Consider the following 19894-nt stretch of genomic DNA (forward strand, 5'->3'; position numbering starts at 1 on the left):
TAAAGCAAGGTAGGCCTCATGCCTTTTTGGAGCCTAGGCCAGGTTGTCACACTGGGGAAAGAAACCCCAGCTGACGCGCCTCCCTAGAGTCCTGTGGGAAACCTGCCTGAGTCACACAGAGTGATAACAACACTGTGTTACCCCACAGAGCTGGGATAAGCACTAGGACGGAAAACAGGGTTGATGAAACAGAGAAACAGCACAGAATCTAAAGCTCAGAGACGTTAACTAACTTGCCCACAGCCACTAGTGAGTGAGTGTGTGTGTGTGTGTGTGCGCGCGTGCACGTTGGGAGCAGGGCGGGTACAAAACTGAGGCCTCTAGGCCCCCAAAAGCCTCTAGGCTTTCTCTGTTGGGCAGCTTTTTCCACTGTGAGGGCAAATGTGGGGAGATGGAAGAGAGGATTGGGAATTTCCTTATTAGATGGCCATGACCACAAAGTTGGGACAAGTTGAGGGGAGGGCTTACATGGAGTTTCCCAAGGTTTTCTAATCCAGGACATAAGCTGAAGTCCCATATGCAAATACAGTGGGATGTGGCTCTAAAACAGACCCTGGGACTGTGCAAGGTCAACCTGGACTCAGGTTAAGTAAGCTAGTTCTGGCCAAAGCAGCCTATGGGGTTGCCCCATTCTCATGAATGCATAGTAGTCAGCACCTACTATAGAGGAGGATCAGGAGAAGGCCACTGGGGCTGAATTCCAGAGATGTGCATTTGGGTGTGGGTGCTGGGTGTGACCTAGTCACCTGGGCAATGATTTCTCCTAAGACTGCTTTCCTGGAGGTGCCTACAATTCAGACCTGGGGAGCAGGCCTGCAGTTCCCAGGGTCCAGGAAGCAGTGGCATAAGGATTAAGGACCCACAGCAAGGCACAAACTCCCACAACCTAAGGTGCAATTAAGGCGATTATAGAAATACAGTCTTGTAGCCACAGGTCTGTGGTGCAGTATCTGCTGTATTTCAAGTGCGAGACTATTAGGACACAAGTGTTCGCATATTATCACACTCAACCAACCACAGTCACATACATGTGGCCAGTTACATATTTACACCAAGCTGTGGTCATACCAGACACATATTCAAGTTCAGACAGTCACATACACGATCACATACAGTCCCATACACATATCAAGTTACAAAGTCAGTTACGTCTCACTCATTCGCACAGGCACCTGGACAGATTCAGGTAATAAACACAGTGCTACCCTCAGCGGCACTCATGTGCTGGGGCATGTTGCTGACTTACCACGTTGGATCTCCTAGGCCCAAAATCATCCTTCCACTAATGTTAGGAAGGAGAACCCACCCCAACATTCACACTGTAAACCTCGCTAGGTTTAAGTTCGGGAGATTTGGAATGCTCCCTTCCGCCAGAAACACTATCAAACCATAAGCTCTCAGGCCTGAAAGGCTCCTGGGAACATCCTATCCCAGCCTCAAGGCATGAAGCCTCTTGCAATCTCCCCAACAGATCATTCAGCTCCTGCTTGCACATCTAGTGACAGGGCGCTCATTCCCTACAAAGGCTGTCCCTTCCTTTGTTGGGAAAACTATTGGATGGCTCTAGCCATTGGACTAAGCATCTGCCTAAGTCCCTCAGTAGTCCTAACTCTGCTTTTGGGCCCAGAGTATATCTGCTCTCTCTGCCCAGAGTATATCTGCTCTCTCTGCCAGGCTGGCCCTTTACCGATACGAGACTATCCTGAAGAGGCTATACCTATCTAGGCCAGACGCTCTTAACTTTCTCAGTTATTCCACATGGGATACCATCTGAATAAATTGGTTCTCCCATCATTCTGAATGCCGAAGCAAGACATTCCAACACAGGGCATCTCCCAGAGCAAAGATAGCACCAAAACTCAAACACACATAGTTTAAGCTCAGCTCAGATTGGCCTGAGATTGCTCTCCAGAGATACGACTGACTAGAAACAGAACATTCATGAGTTTGCTTTACTGTATTCTCAACTTGGGCCTCTCCTCAACCTGGCAAGCCTACACTGAAGAATGCACTTTGGTGTTGTTTAAACAGCACATCATCCCATTTGATCCCTTAGCAGAAGTATCCCTGACAGGGCACACCTGTTCTGAGTCCTCTGTCTTTGTCAAAAAGCTCCTTGTAATGAGCTGGAGAGGAGGCAGCCAGCAATGGCAGTGCCAAGGGTCTGGGCCCCTTCTGCAATCTAATGCAGACAGCAGGTTGAATGAAACCAAACTCCAAACCATTTTCTACTTCTAGGTTGGAGGGGATAAGGCCCTAAGGACAGCTGTTTATACGAAGAACTAAGAGTAAATAGTACATCAGTCACACACAGACAAAAAAATCCATTAGTTGGCATTTAAGATAATCATTTTTCCTTTACATAGTTACCCATTCTCATTAGGACTCGAAGGTTCTGCTGGAGGTTAAGGGTTGAACCCACTGAGGGAAAGCCCTGCTCCTACTGGTGGCACAGCTTGGAGAGGGGGCAGGGCCAACAAGGGAGAATCTGCTGCCGCCGTCTGGAGCCGGTCCCGAAAGCTGCTCCTGAGCTCTCATGGCTTGATCTTTGAGGAGTACATTCCCTGTTTCTACCCCTTATTAAATGAGAGGAAAGGAAGAAGAACAAGCCTGGCCTTACCCTGGCTTTGTCCAACTAGTTCTTGACTTAAGACACCAGAAAACGTAGAAAGAGAGCCTGCCCCCAGTTTGAGGTTGCCTCCCACAATTACTGAAACAAGGCATTAAGGAAGCATTTTCTCACAAAGCAAAATGTGTAAATATTTCTCTTAGGAAAAAAAATACTGATAATACATAGAACAATGTGCACATTCAGTCTTGGTACTTTTCCTTCATCCAATTTAACCAATTTCTAAACGGGTGACTTCTGTATATATTCACTGTGGATAACGTGTAAAGATGCATTTCTGGATCATCTTTAGAGGAAAGTCTATTCAGCATCCTCTTTTCCTAGAATCCCACCCCCAACCCTCAAAAAAAAAAAAAAAGACCTGCTTTCTCATTGAGTCACAAGAATTTATAAACAGCTATACTCACTTCTAAAAGGCAAGTCAAAGGAACCAATCTGGGTTGATAAGGAAAAGGCTGGCTGAGAAAAATTAAGTCCCTAAGGAGTTCCTGATTTTCAAAGAAAAGTGAAGGGTTGGTTGGGTTCTAATCCTTGGTAGTTTAAATGACGGCTATTCCAATCAAAATATATCACTTCCCAAGATTTCACATTCACATTACTCTCATTATGGGGGTTTTCCCTGCCTGGGTGTGTATTCAGGGGATCTGGGTACATTTTAATTCTAACTGTAAAAAGCAGGAAGAAAAAACTTAAAACAATCATTTGGGTGTCCCCCTCATTAGCAGATTGTGTGTGTGTAACTTAGAGGACTATTCATTCAGACCCTAGACAACTACAGTACAAATATGACACAGGGCACTGAACCTCAAGTTCCTCATTTCTTAAAAAAAAAGAAGAAGGGCATCAGGGGGTATAGTTTGACTTGGATAATTTCCATGCCCATTCCAGCTACCTAACATTTTATGATTATGATCCAGCCTTCATTTTTCTTCCCTTCCTCACCTGCTCGCCTTCCATCTCAATGGAAAGCCATGCAGGAAAAAGGAAAGGAATCCCAAGTTGCTGCCAGCTCTGGTGAGAGGTCTGGTTGGGGAAGAGGTTAGTAGGTTACTAAGTTGAGAGTGAGCCTCCTCTGACCATGTCAGTGACCCACAACCTTCCTCATTTCTTGGGGCTTTACGCTAAAAGCAGCTCCTAAAGAGATGCGATTGTCCTATAATCACTGGAGGAGAAAAATCATTCTCCACTGGTAAAATTACTTAAGAAATGGAGAGCAGTATTGCAATCAAATTCACAAATACTGATGGGGGTATCTAAAATGTTCAAGGGTGCTGGACAGTACCTTCAATGGGCCATCCAAGATCATCACTATGGTCTTTCATGAAACCATTAACGAGCTCTCCAGCCACACATGCATTCAAATACATTCCAGTAGACACTGAGCTCATCAAGAGCAGGGCTGTCCTTTCCATCTTTATAGCCATGACTTTGCACAGGGTTGGCACAAGTTCGAAGCTCAGGAAATATCTGTCAAATGGAACAAAAAGGACAAACGGCACAGCCTTCGGTCATCAGCTTCACCAGTCAAGCACAATGGCAGCTTTCCATCTTAGTTTGTCTGTTTGTAATAACATAGCAATTAATTAAGCAGCTTTAATCTCTTAAGGGCATTTTTCCTTAAGAGAAAATGAACAAAAAACACAGAAAGCATTCATCACCAGTGCTTCCTCCAGGCAAAAATTTAAAGATTAAGTTTAAAAAAATAAATGAAGCCACTTAAAAAAGGTTTTCCTGGGAAGCTTCAGCCAAGAAGCAGCAGCCTTCTAAAAAGAGGCAATTACATGAAAGGGGCCAGGGGCTAGATACATAATCCCCAGATTTGACATTAACCTAACAGGCCCAGATGACTTCTTTCAGCAGATACAATCAACGGATCATGAACATGTTCCCGAAGTATCTTTCCCACTTGATAAAAAAAGGGCTGAGAGCCCCCTTCTTAGGGCATTACATTTCTTGGATTTCCCATCAGAATGACCTCTACCCTCCAACCTCTCATAACTTCCCCTTTAATAAGAAAAAACACAGAAAGCATATACACAAGGAACAGAGTTAGGAGAACATGGGAAATTTCTATGGTGAATCAGATTCCAGTGATTTGTGAGAAATGTTTGTTTTCTGAGATACCGTATCTTTCATTCTAGCTCACAAACCCTCCCCATCATTGTTTTCCTTTGTCTTTTTCTCCAAAGAATTCACGTCAACAACTCCATTTGTGACCAACTTCACAATCAAGCAACAGGAGAGGGAAATTTTCCAGAAAGAAGTGTTCAGGTTTTAGTTGTTAAGTATGGGAAGCATCTTAAAATACAGATAATACCTTAGTGGTTTTACCCTCCTCCAAAGCCAAGCAGATTAAAGATTAAGCCTCCTCCCTCCTTAACCTAAACTGCTTTGTCTATATTTGAAGGACTGCTGCTCAGCTGGAAGTTTGGAAACAACAACTGTCAATACCATTCGAGGTTCCACAGTAAGTGGTCAGTAAGCTGGATCCAGCTTTTGGAATATTTGCCTAACAAGAAATTTTCACTCTGCACCTGATGCTAAAACTTGTTGCTACTGCTAAGCAATTTCTTAAAATGAAAGTATTATTTTGGGGAAATATTTAAAATATATATCTTTTCTATTAAAAATATTTATCTTTTTTCCAAAACCAAAAATCAGTTCCAACTGAAGTGTTTTTCAAATGATTGAAGATATAGAAAAAGGTGACAAGTGGAAAAATAAGTGTCTTTGCTACTACCAATGAGACTAGCCTTCCAATAACATTTACTAAGATCGAAAAGGAACTCCATGAAATGGCAGTTAACTGATGTCTTCTCTGAGGGCATTTAGTAAGTCACCCTCCCTGTCCTCTACAAACCAGTGCCAGCTCTTCTATCTTGGGCACCAATATGCCCTCCAGCAGCCTTTGGAGGGCGTATGTTGCTGGTAGGACCTAAAACTGAAGTGGTATGAATAGAAAGTACTGATGTATATTTTCTAAACAAACATCTGCACATGTGCACACACAAACACACAGAACACAGAATACATACATTCAGGTAAGTGACACTCCCCACCAAAGTAGTCACTGAGGAGGTTCCACATATCTCAGTGATTACCAAAATACTTAAGACATCTCTGGAACGCCTCTTTGGGAACTGTTTATGAGCTGCCCAAGAAAACGGCTCTGACTGCTTTACAGATGCACCTCATTTCTGACTCCAAACCCTCTAGGTAACCTACCTTCTCTTCCAGAAGCTTCAAATAGCTTCTGACTAGTTTCAAACTAAAATTCTCTTTCCTATAACCCCAAAGATTAAAGATTTGCCGAGAAGAAGGGAGGCAAATCTCCTGAGAAGAAGCAAAAGTAGGTGATATAGTAAATCCTTTGTGATCTTGATAAGTGAGTCGTTGTTCTGGATCTTAGCTTCTGCCTTAGTAAGAGGAGGAAGTTGGAATAGATGACCATTAACGTCCTTTGCAGTTCGAACATTAGATGTCTAGATGTCTCTAGACTTTGAGGACAGTTCCAGAGATGTTTTCACCAATGGCAACATCATTGGGAAAACTATGCAGCATCCTGCTGAGGCCACCTGAGGGGAACAACATACATTGGGATATATAAGATCTGAAAGGTTTGTTAAAATGCCAGTCACATGACTTTATAGTAACAGCTCGTACATGCACAGGGAATGCCAGGCCACCTCAGATTCCCTAAAATCGTATCTTAATCCCTACTCTCAATGAGCCCAGATGGGCAGAAGCACCAAGCACCACCAGAGATGCAAAAGACACATGGTGTCAGCTGCTAAGGAAAATAAACCCCAAAGGTCCATGGGACTGAATTTACCAGCTGCATCCAGCTAGATTCCTTGTTTCCACAGTAGGGAGTTTCAGTATTGTTCTTGCCTGACTTCTGGGCAAATTTTTTGGATTTTAGATCAACACTGCAGATAACTCTTGGCCATATGGAGAGTAACAATGAAGTCCAATCGTAGTTTATCTAACAGAGTGGAACCCCGGGAAAACAGAAGGCTATACACTGTAGGGATGGGGATAATTGCACAGTATATGTTTACACTTCCAGTCAGTCTCAATTATCTGCATGTGGATTTTGCACAATCAACATTCAAAGCCCAGCTAGCTTTCTCTAGGCTCCCCTGGTACGTCCTTGGATCGCTGTCCATTATGGCAACCTCTTAAGTGTGGAAAATCCATGGGATTTGTTGTTGGGAGACCCAGCAGTCAGTCTGGGCTATGCCCTTAGTAGTTGAGAGAACCTGAACATCTGCACTGCAGTTTCATCATCTAAAAATGGGACTAATACCACTTACATGTTAGGTCTCCTGAAAAGACCAAATTAAACAATGACTACGAATGTGGCCTGTCAACTATATAGCATTAATCAAATGTTATTTTTTAAACAAGGAATGTAAATTAACTTTTGTAGAAGCATAAAAACTGATTTAATTAGGAATATTTACTTGTGGCAAGGGTAAGAAGGGGGAACATAATCTTTTTGGATCTGCCAAAGAACTACACTGTTCCACTTCTTTAAAAAAAGATGGAACTAATTTTTATCTGCACGGCTGATATAAAACAACACCTGTTGAAAGAAGTCAGGAGGTCTATCAGTTTGAGAAGGTATCCCCTTTTCCTCTACCATTTCTAACCCTGGCCATTGTGCTCCTGAATCTCATTCCAAGCAGGTGCTGCCAGCTTTGGCCCAGACGCCCTAAGGGGTGGGTCACTTAGGGGGTGAGGAGCGCTTCTGGCCTGGGTCACAGGGAGGCAGAGATGCAGCTCCCTTGGATATATATACTACGAAGGCCCGAGACCTCTCAGAATCATGCTAGACAGTGTTTTGCCATTAAAAGACACCCAAAGTGAGAACACTCATTTCTTCGGGGTGAATGATCAAGCCCAAAGACCTCTGAAAAATAGGCAACACTGTTCAGCGTGTGCTACTTGGCCCCAGCCATGCTACTGGACCGCAAGAGGTACTGATCCACGCTTCCTTTCCGCCGACTCACAGTCCGCCTCTCACTGTCAAACATGCGCTGCAAGTGCAGAGCGAGCTGCCGGTCCTCTTCCTCTTGCTGCAATTTCTGCTCCATCTCTCGCAGTACTGGGTCTGCTGGGGCCAGACCCACCTCACCACTGCTTTGTCGCAGTTTCTTAAGGGAGCCATTTTGTTCCAAGTGCTTGGTCTTACAGCGTCTTTTCCTGCCCCGACGCAAGGAAGGAAGTGGCTCCTCACCTAGGTTGTCTGCCAGAACACCGTTAGGCAGCTCAAAATGATTCACTGTCTTCAGCTGTTTCTTTGTTTTGAGGACCCCGCCCAACACACTGTTTTTAGGTAGCACTGAATTAACTGCTGAGATTCTCATAGTTGTTGTTATACAGGTTTTATCTAACTTGGCATCTGGGGATGACCCTGACCCTTCAAACTGCTCTCTCTCCAAAGAAGTCCCACTGGCTCCCAGTCTGAGTTCTGAAGAACAGCAGGTTTCTAATGGGATCTCAGTGCTCCTTTTACTGTCACCGCCCTGTTCTGCTTTTGTCTGGCTAACAGAGGGGAAATAATCAAGGTCAGTGGGGGTAGGTCCTGTATACTCAGAGAGTACTTGCCCACTGGACAGTCTTGTATTTAAAGCCAGAAGTGGCTTCTCCTTGCTAGAATGGGTAACTTCAGTGACGAGTAAGTCTTCCCCTGTTTCTGGAGCCAGGGAGGTGAGGGTGGCTTTCGAAAGGGTCTTTTTGATCTGCCGCTCCTGAAAGATCTGTTCCCACTTTTTGAGGATCCGTGGACTGGCCTCATAAGAAGTCTGCTTCTGCAGGCTTCTGTTTAGGTTGCGGGGTGTTGATTTGATGATGAGGGGACTCAGTACACGGCCATCAGGGAGCCTCTTGGGAGGAGTACACGGTGAGCAGACAATGGGCTTGAAATGGTTTAGTTCTTCGGAGATGCTGTCGTTGCTCTCAGGGCTGATGGAGCGCTCTGGCTTATGCAAGGAAGCCAAGGATGAGAGGGAGCTGAAGGGCAGACGCTTTTCAATGGTTAAGTCAGGGGCCGAGAGGCAGCGGTTGTTTTGGGTGGACAAGAGGACGCCAATGATAGGGTTGGAGGCTGGGGTCATGGTTGTGACCTGAAAGAGATTTAAAAGATTACAGATACATACATATATATACATATTTTTTTTCGTCGTAATTCCTTCTTGATGGTAGAGGGATAGGGAGGAAAAGGGTAAGAAAAGGGATAAAGGATCATATGAGCCTAAGAAATGTGGAAAATCCCTAACCTAGAACGCACCCACCATTTGCAGAAATTCCTACATACTTAAAACAATTAATGAAATTGAAAATTCTGGGGGAAAAATAACTCATCCAGAACTTTTAAGAAGGTTCTTCTAGTGGCCCTCATTCCACCCATCTGGCTACTAATTCAAACTCTCTTCCTTCACATCTATTTTATAAAATTCTCCAACATAATCAGTATGCCTAGGACCCATTCTGCCTCTTCTCATCTGGAACAGTTTCTCCTGTGGCCGTGTGCAGGACGGGACTAGAGAGTCCCAGAAGCCTGTGTCTGAGGTCTACCTTGGCTTTGCTGGTTGGGGCTGCTCTCAGTCTGCCCTTCACTCTGTCCTGACCAGTGTCACTGCAGCTCTGACTCCTTTCCATCTTGGAATTTAGGTTCCTAAAAGAGAATAAATAAAAGACAAATAGTCAAAAGTAGCCCATGATTGCTAAGGAAAAAGAATGACAATCTCTTCTGTGCTTTCAAAGCCACGCAGCTACAATAGAAAATGAATTAATTTATTAACAAAATACATTCTAAGAACAAATCCTGTCCAAAGAGAGAGGGAATTCTCCAGAGGGGACATCTGGTTTAAGCCTTTGTTTCCAAACTCAGATCCTGCCTAAGTAACGCAAGACCAATGGCTATTTCACTCACGCTTAGAGAAATGTAGGGACACCTCACCTTCCTTAATAGGGTGGATACAGTATTAAATCACCTTTACAAACAATACATTTTTTTCCTTTGATTAGGCCCAAACCTCTCCTCAAGCAATCTAAATCAGCCATGAAACAAATATTTAAGAACTTATAAAATGCATAGCAATGCACTAGATTCCTATGCAAGGAGTAAAAATTAAATATAGTCTCTCCCTTAATCCATTACATTTGAGCTTCCAAAGGCCTACATCCTTTGGAATTAAGAGGTTTCAAGAACACATGACTTTTCTTTTTTTGTCTTATGCATGCATTACATTATGACTTTACAATGCAAACCAAAAACCAAATTACCTATATTATAACATTAATCTTACTGTGTAAGAATTATGTACAGATGACTGTCACCTGCCCCAGAGACTGTAAGTAGGGATTCTTGACTATCTTATTACTCACCTTTGTTTTCTACTCTCCAACTCTTGCCTAATACATGTCTGGTGAGACTAATGCTTTTACAAATGTTTGCAAGAGATATTTTACCTGTGATACAACTCTGCTCTATAAGCATTTAACATACACTTACTATATGCCAGTCACTGATGAGCACTAACTGGGCACTGGAAATACAGAAAAGAATGAGGTACAGTCTAGGTCTTCAAGGAATCAGAGTCCAGTGAAGCAGACAAATAATTCAATACAATACAGTGAAATGGTACAACAACAAAATTATGCCTAAGAATGGCATAAAAGAGAGAGTTATTAATTACCTGGGATGGAGTGAGAGCAGGGTTGCAAAAGCCTTCCTATGGCATATATATTTTGAAGGATAAATAAGAATTTGCCAGAAGGCAAGATGGACACATGGCCACATAGATGATCCCAAACAGAAATTATTTCCTTGAGTGATTCTATTTAGCTCTGGAATGGAATAATCATATCTACTCTTTTGAGCAAAAGATTTAAAATTTTACTATGCCAGATTAGTTCAGAGAAAACTTATAAAGGAGGTAATAAGGTACATTCCCAGAGTTCCTCTCCTCTCCCTACATCTCTAGTGAAGGCCTAGCCTACCTATTCCAGCATTTCTGTGTTATTCCTCCCATTCAAACCCCTCTCATCCTATGTCTCATAGCCACATCACCTTGCTAGATGGCTCCAATCTGATGAACTAATCTATGCTATGGTATTAATAGGAGAAAATGATGGCCAACCTGTATCACATGTTTGCATTTTACCAAGAAAATTCAACACTGAACCAAAAAATAAAAATAATGTGAGAGTTGTACCATCTGGTGGGAGGTATATTTTGGAGCAAGTAGGAAACTTCAACATTACCCTATAAAGGCAGCTGCTTACAAGTCAGCTTGGTTTGTATTTTACCTAGAATAATACTGAAATTCATTTGCATTCCCAGAACTCACACAAACTGTCAGTGGTGCAAGTTACCCAAAAGTAAACTGTACAGTATGTTAAAATGCTGGGATGAATAACATTTACTTTGGGTCAAGAGGAATGGATATAGAGCTGAAAGAGACAGCATTACTATGTCAAATATGTGACTTGTTTCGCATGATTCCATTGGAGAAACAAGTACAAACTTAAAGGAAAAGATTTCCTGATCAACATAAGAAAGAACTTTATAACTTTCAATAGTAAGAGCAGTTCAATGATATCTGCCTTGGGAAGTACTAAGCTCCATGTCATTAGAGGTGTTCAAACTGAGGCTGGATCTATACTTTAAGGTCCAAACATTCCAAAATTTAAAATTAGCTTAATATATATACTTTTCAAAAAACAGGCTATGCATCCATTTTGTCAGCAATAACAGTCAAATTTAAAGACACTGGCGACATGCCCAAGTTATCTGATGTACAAATGACAACTACTTGTTGCTGGGGAGAACTTCTTAACATACCCTCTAAACTCTGTTTTGGTGAGAGAAAAGGCCCAGGGAAGAAACTCACACTTGCAGCACTCAAGCACACAACAAGGACACCTAAATAGTTTCTGACAATCTAAAATCTTTTTGGTAAACCTCAGTATGGCTGAAACCGTCATTATCTCTTCCATTCATTTGATCAGCAGACTTTACTGAGCACCAACTCTGTGCAAAGCACTTGAGACAGGTTGATGAAAAGATAATTTTGACCCACAGAAGCAGCCAGTCACTGAAGTTCACCACAACATACCACAAAAGGGCTATAAGAGAGCAGTAATTATACAACTAAACTCTTCAAGTGTTTTCTTTTAAAAGTTTCATAGTTTTATCTCTTACATTTAGGTATCTAAACCAGTTTGACTTAATTTTTGTACATGGTGTGAAGTTGGAGTCCAACTTCATTCTTTAGCATGTGGATATCCAGTAGTCTCGGCACCATATGTGAAGAGACTCTTCTTCCCTCCACTGAATGGTCTTGGCACCATTACTGACAATCAACTGACCACAGATGTATGGGTTTATTTCTGGACTCTCAATTCTATTCCACTGATTGATATATCTTCCCTTATTTCAGAACCATACTATTGATTTCTGTAGCTTTGCGGTAAGTTTTGAAATCAGGAAGTGTGAGTCCTCCACCTTTGTTCTTTTTCAGGATTGTTTTAGCTATTTGGGATCCTTTGCAATTCCATATGTGAATTTCAGGGTCAGCTTATTCATTTCTGTGAAAAAAGAGATTGGAATTTAAATAGGTATTGTAATGAATGTGTAAAAAACAAATTGGGAAGTACTGCCATATTAACAATATTAAGTCTTCTAATCCATGAGCACAGAAAATCTTTTCATTTCTTAAAGTCTTCTTTAATTTCTTTCAACGTTTTATAGTTTTTAGTGTACATGTCTTGCACCTCCTTGGTTAAATTTATTCATAACTATTCTGGGTTTTTGTTTTTGTTTTTTGAATTTTTGTATTTTAATTAATTTATTTTTTATACAGCAGATTCTTATTAGTTATCTACTTTATACACATCAGTGTATACATGTCAATCCCAATTGCCCAATTCATCACACCACCACCCCCACCCCGCCGCCACTTTCCCCCCTTGTGTCCATATGTTTGTTCTCTACATCTGTGTCTCAATTTCTGCCCTGCAAACCGGTTCATCTGTACCATTTTTCTAGGTTCCACATATATGTGTTAATATACAATATTTGTTTTTCTCTTTCTGGCTTACTTCACTCTGTATGACAGTCTCTAGATCCATCCACGTCTCTACAAATGACCCAATTTCGTTCCTTTTTATGGCTGAGTAATATTCCACTGTATATATGTACCACATCTTCTTTATCCATTCGTCTGTCGATGGGCATTTAGGTTGATTCCTAATTTAGGTTGATGGGTTTTTGTTTTTTTGATGCTACTGTAAATGAAATTACCTCCCTAATTACAGTTTCACATTGTTCACTGCTAATATACAAAAATGCAACTGATTTTTGTGTGGTGATCTTGTATCCTGCAACTTTGCTAAATTTGTTTATTAGCTCTAATAGTTTTTTCATGAATTCCTTAGGATCTTCTACGAATAATACCATATCATCTGTGAATAGAGAGGTGAAAGGAAGAATACTTCTTCCTTTGCAATCTGGATGCTTTTTCTTTTCTCCCATTTTTACTGAGATATGTTTGACATATAACATTGTGTAAGTTTAAAGTGTACAATGTGTTGAGATTTGATACACATATATTGTGAAATGATTCCATGGTAAGGATAGTTAACACCTCCATCACCTCACATAATTACCATTTATTTTTTGTGGTGAGAACATTTAAGATCTACTCTCTTAGCAACTTTCAAATACATAATACAGTATTGTTGACTATAATCACCATGTTGTACATTAGATGCCCAGAACTTACTCATCTTACAACTGGAAGTTTGTACCCTGTGACCAACATCTCCCCATTTCCCCCACCCTCTGGCAACCACCATTATACTCTCTGTTTTTATGAGTTTGGCTTTTTAAGATTCCATTTATAAGTGACATACAATATCTGTCTTTCTCTCTGACTTACTTCACTTAGCACAATGCCCTCAAGGTCCATCCATGTTGTTGAAAATGGCAGGATTTTCTTCTATCTCATGGCTGAATTATATATAAACACACACACACACACACACACCCATATCTATCTCACATTTTCTTTATCAATTCATCCACGTATGGACACTTAAAGATTGTTTCCATATCTTGGCTATTGTGAATAATGCTGCAATGAACGTGGGAGTGCAGATATCTCTTTGAGATCCTGATTTCATTTCTTTGGATACATACCCAGAAGTGGGATTGCTGGATCATATGGTAGTTCTATTTTCAATTTTTTGAGGACCCTCCATACTGTTTTCCACAGTGGCTGCACCAGTTTACATTCCTACTAACAGTGCACAACGGTTCCTTCCCTTTCTCTACATCTTTGCCAACACTCATCATCTCATATTCTTGAGGACAGCCATTCTAACAGGTGTGAGGTGATATCTCATTGTGGTTTTGATTTACATTTCACTGATAATTAGTGATGCTGAGCAACTTTCCATGTAACTGTTGGCCATCTGTATGTCTTCTTCGGAAAACGTTCAGTTCCTCTGCCAATTTTTAACTGGATTGCTTGGAATGTTTGCCTTTGAATTGTATGAGTTCCTTATATATTTTGGATATTAACCCCTTATCAAATAGAAAATTTGCAAATATTTCCTCCCATTCCATAGGTTGCCTTTTCATTTTGTTGATTTTCTTTTGCTGTGCAGAAGCTTTTTAGTCTTATGTAGTCCCACTTACTTATTTTTGCTTTTGTTGCTTAGTGTCATCTCCAAAATACTGTTGTGAGACCAATGTCAAAGAGCTTTCCCCTTATGTCTTTTTTTTCCTAATTTTTATTTTTGGCTGTGTTGGGTCTTCATTGCTATGCGCGGGCTTTCTCTAGTTGCGGTGAGCGGGGGCTACTCTTTGTTGGGGTGCGTGGGCTTCTCGTTGCAGTGGCTTCTCTTGTTGCGGAGCGCGGGCTCTAGGAGCGCGGGCTTCAGTAATTGCAGCATGTGGGCCCAGCAGTTGTGGCTCGCAGGCTCTAGAGCGCAGGCTCAGTAGTTGTGGCGCATGGGCTTAGTTGCTCCACAGCATGTGGGATCTTCCCGGACCAGGGCTCAAACCCGTGTCCCCTGCATTGGCAGGCAGATTCTTAACCACTGCACCACCAGGGAAGTCCCATCATCTTTCATTCTATTAATGTGGTGTATCACATTTACTGATTTACCTATGTTGAACCATCCTTGCAACCCAAGGATAATACCACTTGGTCATGGTGTATGAGCCTTTCAATGTGCTGTTGAATTCAGTTTGCTAATATTCTATTTGGAATATTTGCATCTATATTAATCAGGGATATTGACCTCTAGTTTTCTTTTCTTGTGGTGTCCTTATTTGGCTTTGGTATCAGGGTAATGCTGGATTCATAAAGTGAGTTTAGAAGTGTTCTCTCCCCTACAATTTTTTGGAAGAGTTAGAGAAGGACCAGCATTAAATCTTCTTTAAATGTTTGGTAGAATTCACCAGGGAAACCATCTGGTCTTGGGCTTTTCTTTGTTGGAAGGTATTTTATTACCGATTCAATTTCATTACTAATTTCAATTTCATTACTCAATACTCAATTTCATTACTCTGTTCAGATCTTCTATTTCTTCATGATTCAATCTTGGTTGGTTGTTATGTTTCTAGGAATTTATCCATTTCTTTTAGGTTATCCAATTTGTTGGCATATAATTGTTCACAGTAGTCTCTTGGGATTCTTTGTACTTCTGTGGTATCACCTGTGATGTCTCCTCTTGCATTTCTGATTTTATTTTTTTGAGCCTTTTTCCTTAGTTAGCCCAGCTAAAAGTTTGGTAATTTTATCTTTTAAAAAAATCAGCTCTCAGTCTCATTGATCTTTTCTATTTTTTTTCTGGTTTCCATTTATTTCTGCTCTGGACTTTGTTATTTCCTTCCTTCTGCAACCTTGGCCTTAATTTGCTCTTCTTTTTCTAGTTCCTTGAGGTATAAAGTTAGGTTGTTTACTTGAGATCTTTCTTTTTTCTTAACATAGGTGTTTATCACTATATATTATGCTTCCCTCTCAGAACTGCTTTTGCTGCATCCCATGAGTTTGGTATGTTGTGTTTCCATTTTTGCTTCTTTCAAGATATTTTTTATTTCCCTTTTGATTTCTTCTTTGACTAACTGGTTGACTAATTGCTGATTAATGCCCCTATATCTGTGAATTTTCCAGTTTTCCTCCTGTTATTCATTTCTAGTTTCACACCATTCTGCTCAGAAAAGATACTTTGTATGATTTCAATCTTCTTAAATTTGCTGACTTGTTTTGTGACTTGTAAGATCTATCCTAGAGAATGTTCCATAGGCACTTGAGAAGAATGTGTACTCTGCTGCTGTTGGATGGAATGTTCTGTATATGTCTGTTTGGTCCATTTGGTCTAAAATATAGTTCAGTTCCAACATTTCCTTACTGATTTCCTGTCTGGATGATCTATCCATTGTTGATTTAAGTAAGCTGCTGGAGTCCTCTACTAATATTGTATTGTTGTCTATTTCTCCCTTCAGATCTGTTAGTATTTGCTTAATATATTTAGGTGCTCCAATTCTGGGTGCATATATATTTACAACTGTTTTATCTTCTTGATAAATTGACCTCTTTTTCATTATATAATGCCCTTCTTTGTCTGTTGTTACCATTTTTGGCTTAAAGTCCATTTTCTCTGATATAAAATGAGCTACTCCCACTCTCTTTTCCCACTTCAGTTTTCATTTGTATGGAATGTCTTTTCCCACCCTTTCACTTTGAGCCTATGTGTATCAGTAAAGTTGAAGTGAGTCACTAGTAGGCAGCATATAGTTGAGTCTTGTTTTTTTTATTCATCCAGCCACTCTATGACCTTTTTTTTTATTAGTCGTCAATTTTATACACATCAGTGAATACATGTCAATCCCAACAGCCCAATTCATCACACAGACAACCCCCCACCGTTTTCCCCCCTTGGTGTCCATACGTTTGTTCTCTACATCTGTGTCTCAATTTCTGCCCTGCAAACCAGTTCATCTGTACCATTTTTCTAGGTTCCACATATATGCGTCAATATACGATATTTGTTTTTCTCTTTCTAACTTACTTCACTCTGTATGACAGTCTCTAGATCCATCCATGTCTCTACAAATGACCCAATTTCGTTCCTTTTTATGGTTGAGTAATATTCCATTGTATATATGTACCACATCTTCTTTATCCATTCGTCTGTCGATGGGCATTTAGGTTACTTCCATGACCTGGCTATTGTAAATAGTGCTGCAATGAACATTGGGGTGCATGTGTCTTTTTGAATTATAGTTTTCTCTGGGTATATGCCCAGTAGTGGGATTGCTGGATCATATGGTAATTCAATTTTTCGTTTTTTAAGGAACCTCCATACTGTTCTCCAAGGTGGCTGTATCAATTTACATTCCCACCAACAATGCAAGACGGTTCCCTTTTCTTCACACCCTCTCCAGCATTTGTTGTTTGTACATTTTCTGATGATGCCCATTCAAACTGGTGTGAGGTGATACCTCATTGTAGTTTTGATTTGCATTTCTCTAATAATTAGTGATGTTGAGCAGCTTTTTATATGCTTCTTGGCCATCTGTATGTCTTCTTTGGAGAAATGTCTCCTTAGGTCTTCTGCCCATTTTTGGATTGGGTTGCTTGTTTCTTTAATATTGAGCTGCATGAGCTGTTTATATATTTTGGAGATTAATCCTTTGTCCGTTGATTCGTTTGCAAATATTTTCTCCCATTCTGAGGGTTGTCTTTTCGTCTTGTTTACAGTTTCCTTTGCTGTGCAAAAGCTTTGAAGTTTCATTAGGCCCCATTTGTTTATTTTTGGTTTCATTTCCATTACTCTAGGAGGTGGATCAAAAAAGATCTTGCTGTGATGTATATGTCAAAGAGTGTTCTTCCTATGTTTTCCTCTAAGAGTTTTATAGTGTCCGGTCTTACATTGAGGTCTCGAATCCATTTTGAGTTTATTTTTGTGTGTGGTGTTAGGGAATGTTCTAATTTCATTCTTTTACACGTAGCTGTCCAGTTTTCCCAACACCACTTATTGAAGAGACTGCCTTTCCTGCATTGTATATCCTTGCCTCCTTTGTCATAGATTAGTTGACCATAGGTGCGTGGGTTTATCTCTGGGCTTTCTATCTTGTTCCATTGATCTATATTTCTGTTTTTGTGCCAGTACCATATTGTCTTGATTACTGTAGTTTTGAAGTATACTCTGAAGTCAGGGAGCCTGATTCCTCCAGCTCCAATTTTTTCCCTCAAGACTACTTTGGCTATTCGGGGTCTTTTGTGTTTCCATACAAATTTTAAGATTTTTTGTTCTAGTTCCGTAAAAAATGCCACTGGTAATTTGATAGGAATTGCACTGAAACTGTAGATTGCTTTGGGTAGTACAGTCATTTTCACAATATTCATTCTTCCAACCCAAGAACATGGTATATCTCTCCACCTGTTGGTATCATCTTTAATTTCTTTCATCAGTGTCTTAGAGTTTTCTGCATACAGATCTTTTGTCTCCCTAGGTAGGTTTATTCCTAGGTATTTTATTCTTTTTGTTGCAGTGGTAAATGGGAGTGTTTCCTTAATTTCTCTTTCAGATTTTTCATCATTCGTGTATAGGAATGCAAGAGATTTCTGTGCATTAATTTTGTATCCTGCTACTTTACCAAATTCATTGATTAGCTCTAGTAGTTTTCTGGTGGCATCTTTAGGATTCTCTATGTATAGTATCATGTCATCTGCAAACAGTGACAGTTTTACTTCTTCTTTTCCAATTTGTATTCCTTTTATTTCTTTTTCTTCTCTGATTGCCGTGGTTAGGACTTCCCAAACTATATTGAATAATAGTGGTGAGAGTGGACATCCTTGTCTTGTTCCTGATCTTAGAGCAAATGCTTTCAGTTTTTCACCACTGAGAATGATGTTTGCTGTGGGTTTGTCATATATGGCCTTTATTATGTTGAGGTAGGTTCCCTCTATGCCCACTTTCTGGAGAGTTTTTATCATAAATGGGTGTTGAATTTTGTCAAAAGCTTTTTCTGCATCTATTGAGATGATCATATGGTTTTTCTTCTTCAATTTGTTAATATGGTGTATCACATTGATTGATTTACATATATTGAAGAATCCTTGCATCCCTGGGATAAATCCCACTTGATCATGGTGTATGATCCTTTTAATGTGTTGTTGGATTCTGTTTGCTAGTATTTTGTTGAGGATTTTTGCATCTATATTCATCAGTGATATTGGTCTGTAGTTTTCTTTTTTTGTAGTCTCTTTGTCTGGTTTTGGTATCAGGGTGATGGTGGCCTCATAGAATGAGTTTGGGAGTGTTCCTTCCTCCACAATTTTTTGGAAGAGTTTGAGAAGGATGGGTGTTAGCTATTCTCTAAATGTTTGATAGAATTCACCTGTGAAGCCATCTGGTCCTGGACTTTTGTTTGTTGACAGATTTTTAATCACAGTTTCAATTTCATTACTTGTGACTAGTCTGTTCATATTTCCTATTTCTTCCTGGTTCAGTCTTGGAAGGTTATACCTTTCTAAGAATTTGTCCATTTCTGCCAGGTTGTCCATTTTATTGGCATAGAGTTGCTTGTCTCTTAGGATGCTTTGTATTTCTGCAGTGTCTGTTGTAACTTCTCCCTTTTCATTTCTAATTTTATTGATTTGAGTCCTCTCCCTCTTTTTCTTGATGAATCTGGCTAATGGTTTATCAATTTTGTTTATTTTCTCAAAGAACCAGCTTTTAGTTGTATTGATCCTTGCTATTGTTTTTTTGTTTCTATTTCATTTATTTCTGCTCTGATCTTTATGATTTCTTTCCTTCTGCTAACTTCGGGTTTTGTTTGTTCTTCTATCTCTAGTTCCTTTAGGTGTAAGGTCAGATTGTATATTTGAGATTTTTCTTGTTTCTTGAGCCTATACAAGTAGGCTTGTATAGCTATAAACTTCCCTCTTAGAACTGCTTTTGCTGCATCCCATAGGTTTTGGATCGTGGTGTTTTCATTGTCATTTGTCTCTAAGTATTTTTTGATTTCCTCTTTGATTTCTTCATTGATCTCTTGGTTATTTAGTAACGTACTATTTAGCCTCCATGTGTTTCTGTTTTTTATGTTTTTTTCCCTGTAATTCATTTCTAATCTCATAGCTTGTGGTCAGAAAAGATACTTGATATGATTTCAATTTTCTTAAATTTACTGTGGCTTGATTTGTGACCCAAGATGTGATCTATCCTGCAGAATGT

At 40.2% G+C, this 19894-nt stretch overlaps 1 protein-coding gene across 2 annotated transcripts in view; it reads right to left on the reverse strand.

Moving 5' to 3' along the window:
- Positions 1-937: 937 nt before the first annotated feature.
- Positions 938-19894, reverse strand: part of RNF169 (ring finger protein 169) — an 89039-nt gene continuing 70082 nt past the window's right edge. The window contains exons 5-7 of one of the 2 annotated variants that reach the window (XR_009504619.1): positions 9212-9311; positions 5855-8760; positions 938-4096 (exon numbers count right to left, since the gene is read on the reverse strand). Coding sequence is in view for 1 of the 2 variants with exons in the window: in XM_059930820.1 (XP_059786803.1) it covers positions 7576-8760; positions 9212-9311 (1285 nt within the window). In the remaining variant the exon portion in view is untranslated. Of the gene's footprint in view, positions 4097-5338; positions 8761-9211; positions 9312-19894 lie in introns of those variants that run through there. The other variant, XM_059930820.1, reaches the window with a different exon arrangement.

This window comes from Balaenoptera ricei, chromosome 8 (assembly GCF_028023285.1).
Source record: "Balaenoptera ricei isolate mBalRic1 chromosome 8, mBalRic1.hap2, whole genome shotgun sequence".
Taxonomy (NCBI): Eukaryota; Metazoa; Chordata; class Mammalia; order Artiodactyla; family Balaenopteridae; genus Balaenoptera; species Balaenoptera ricei.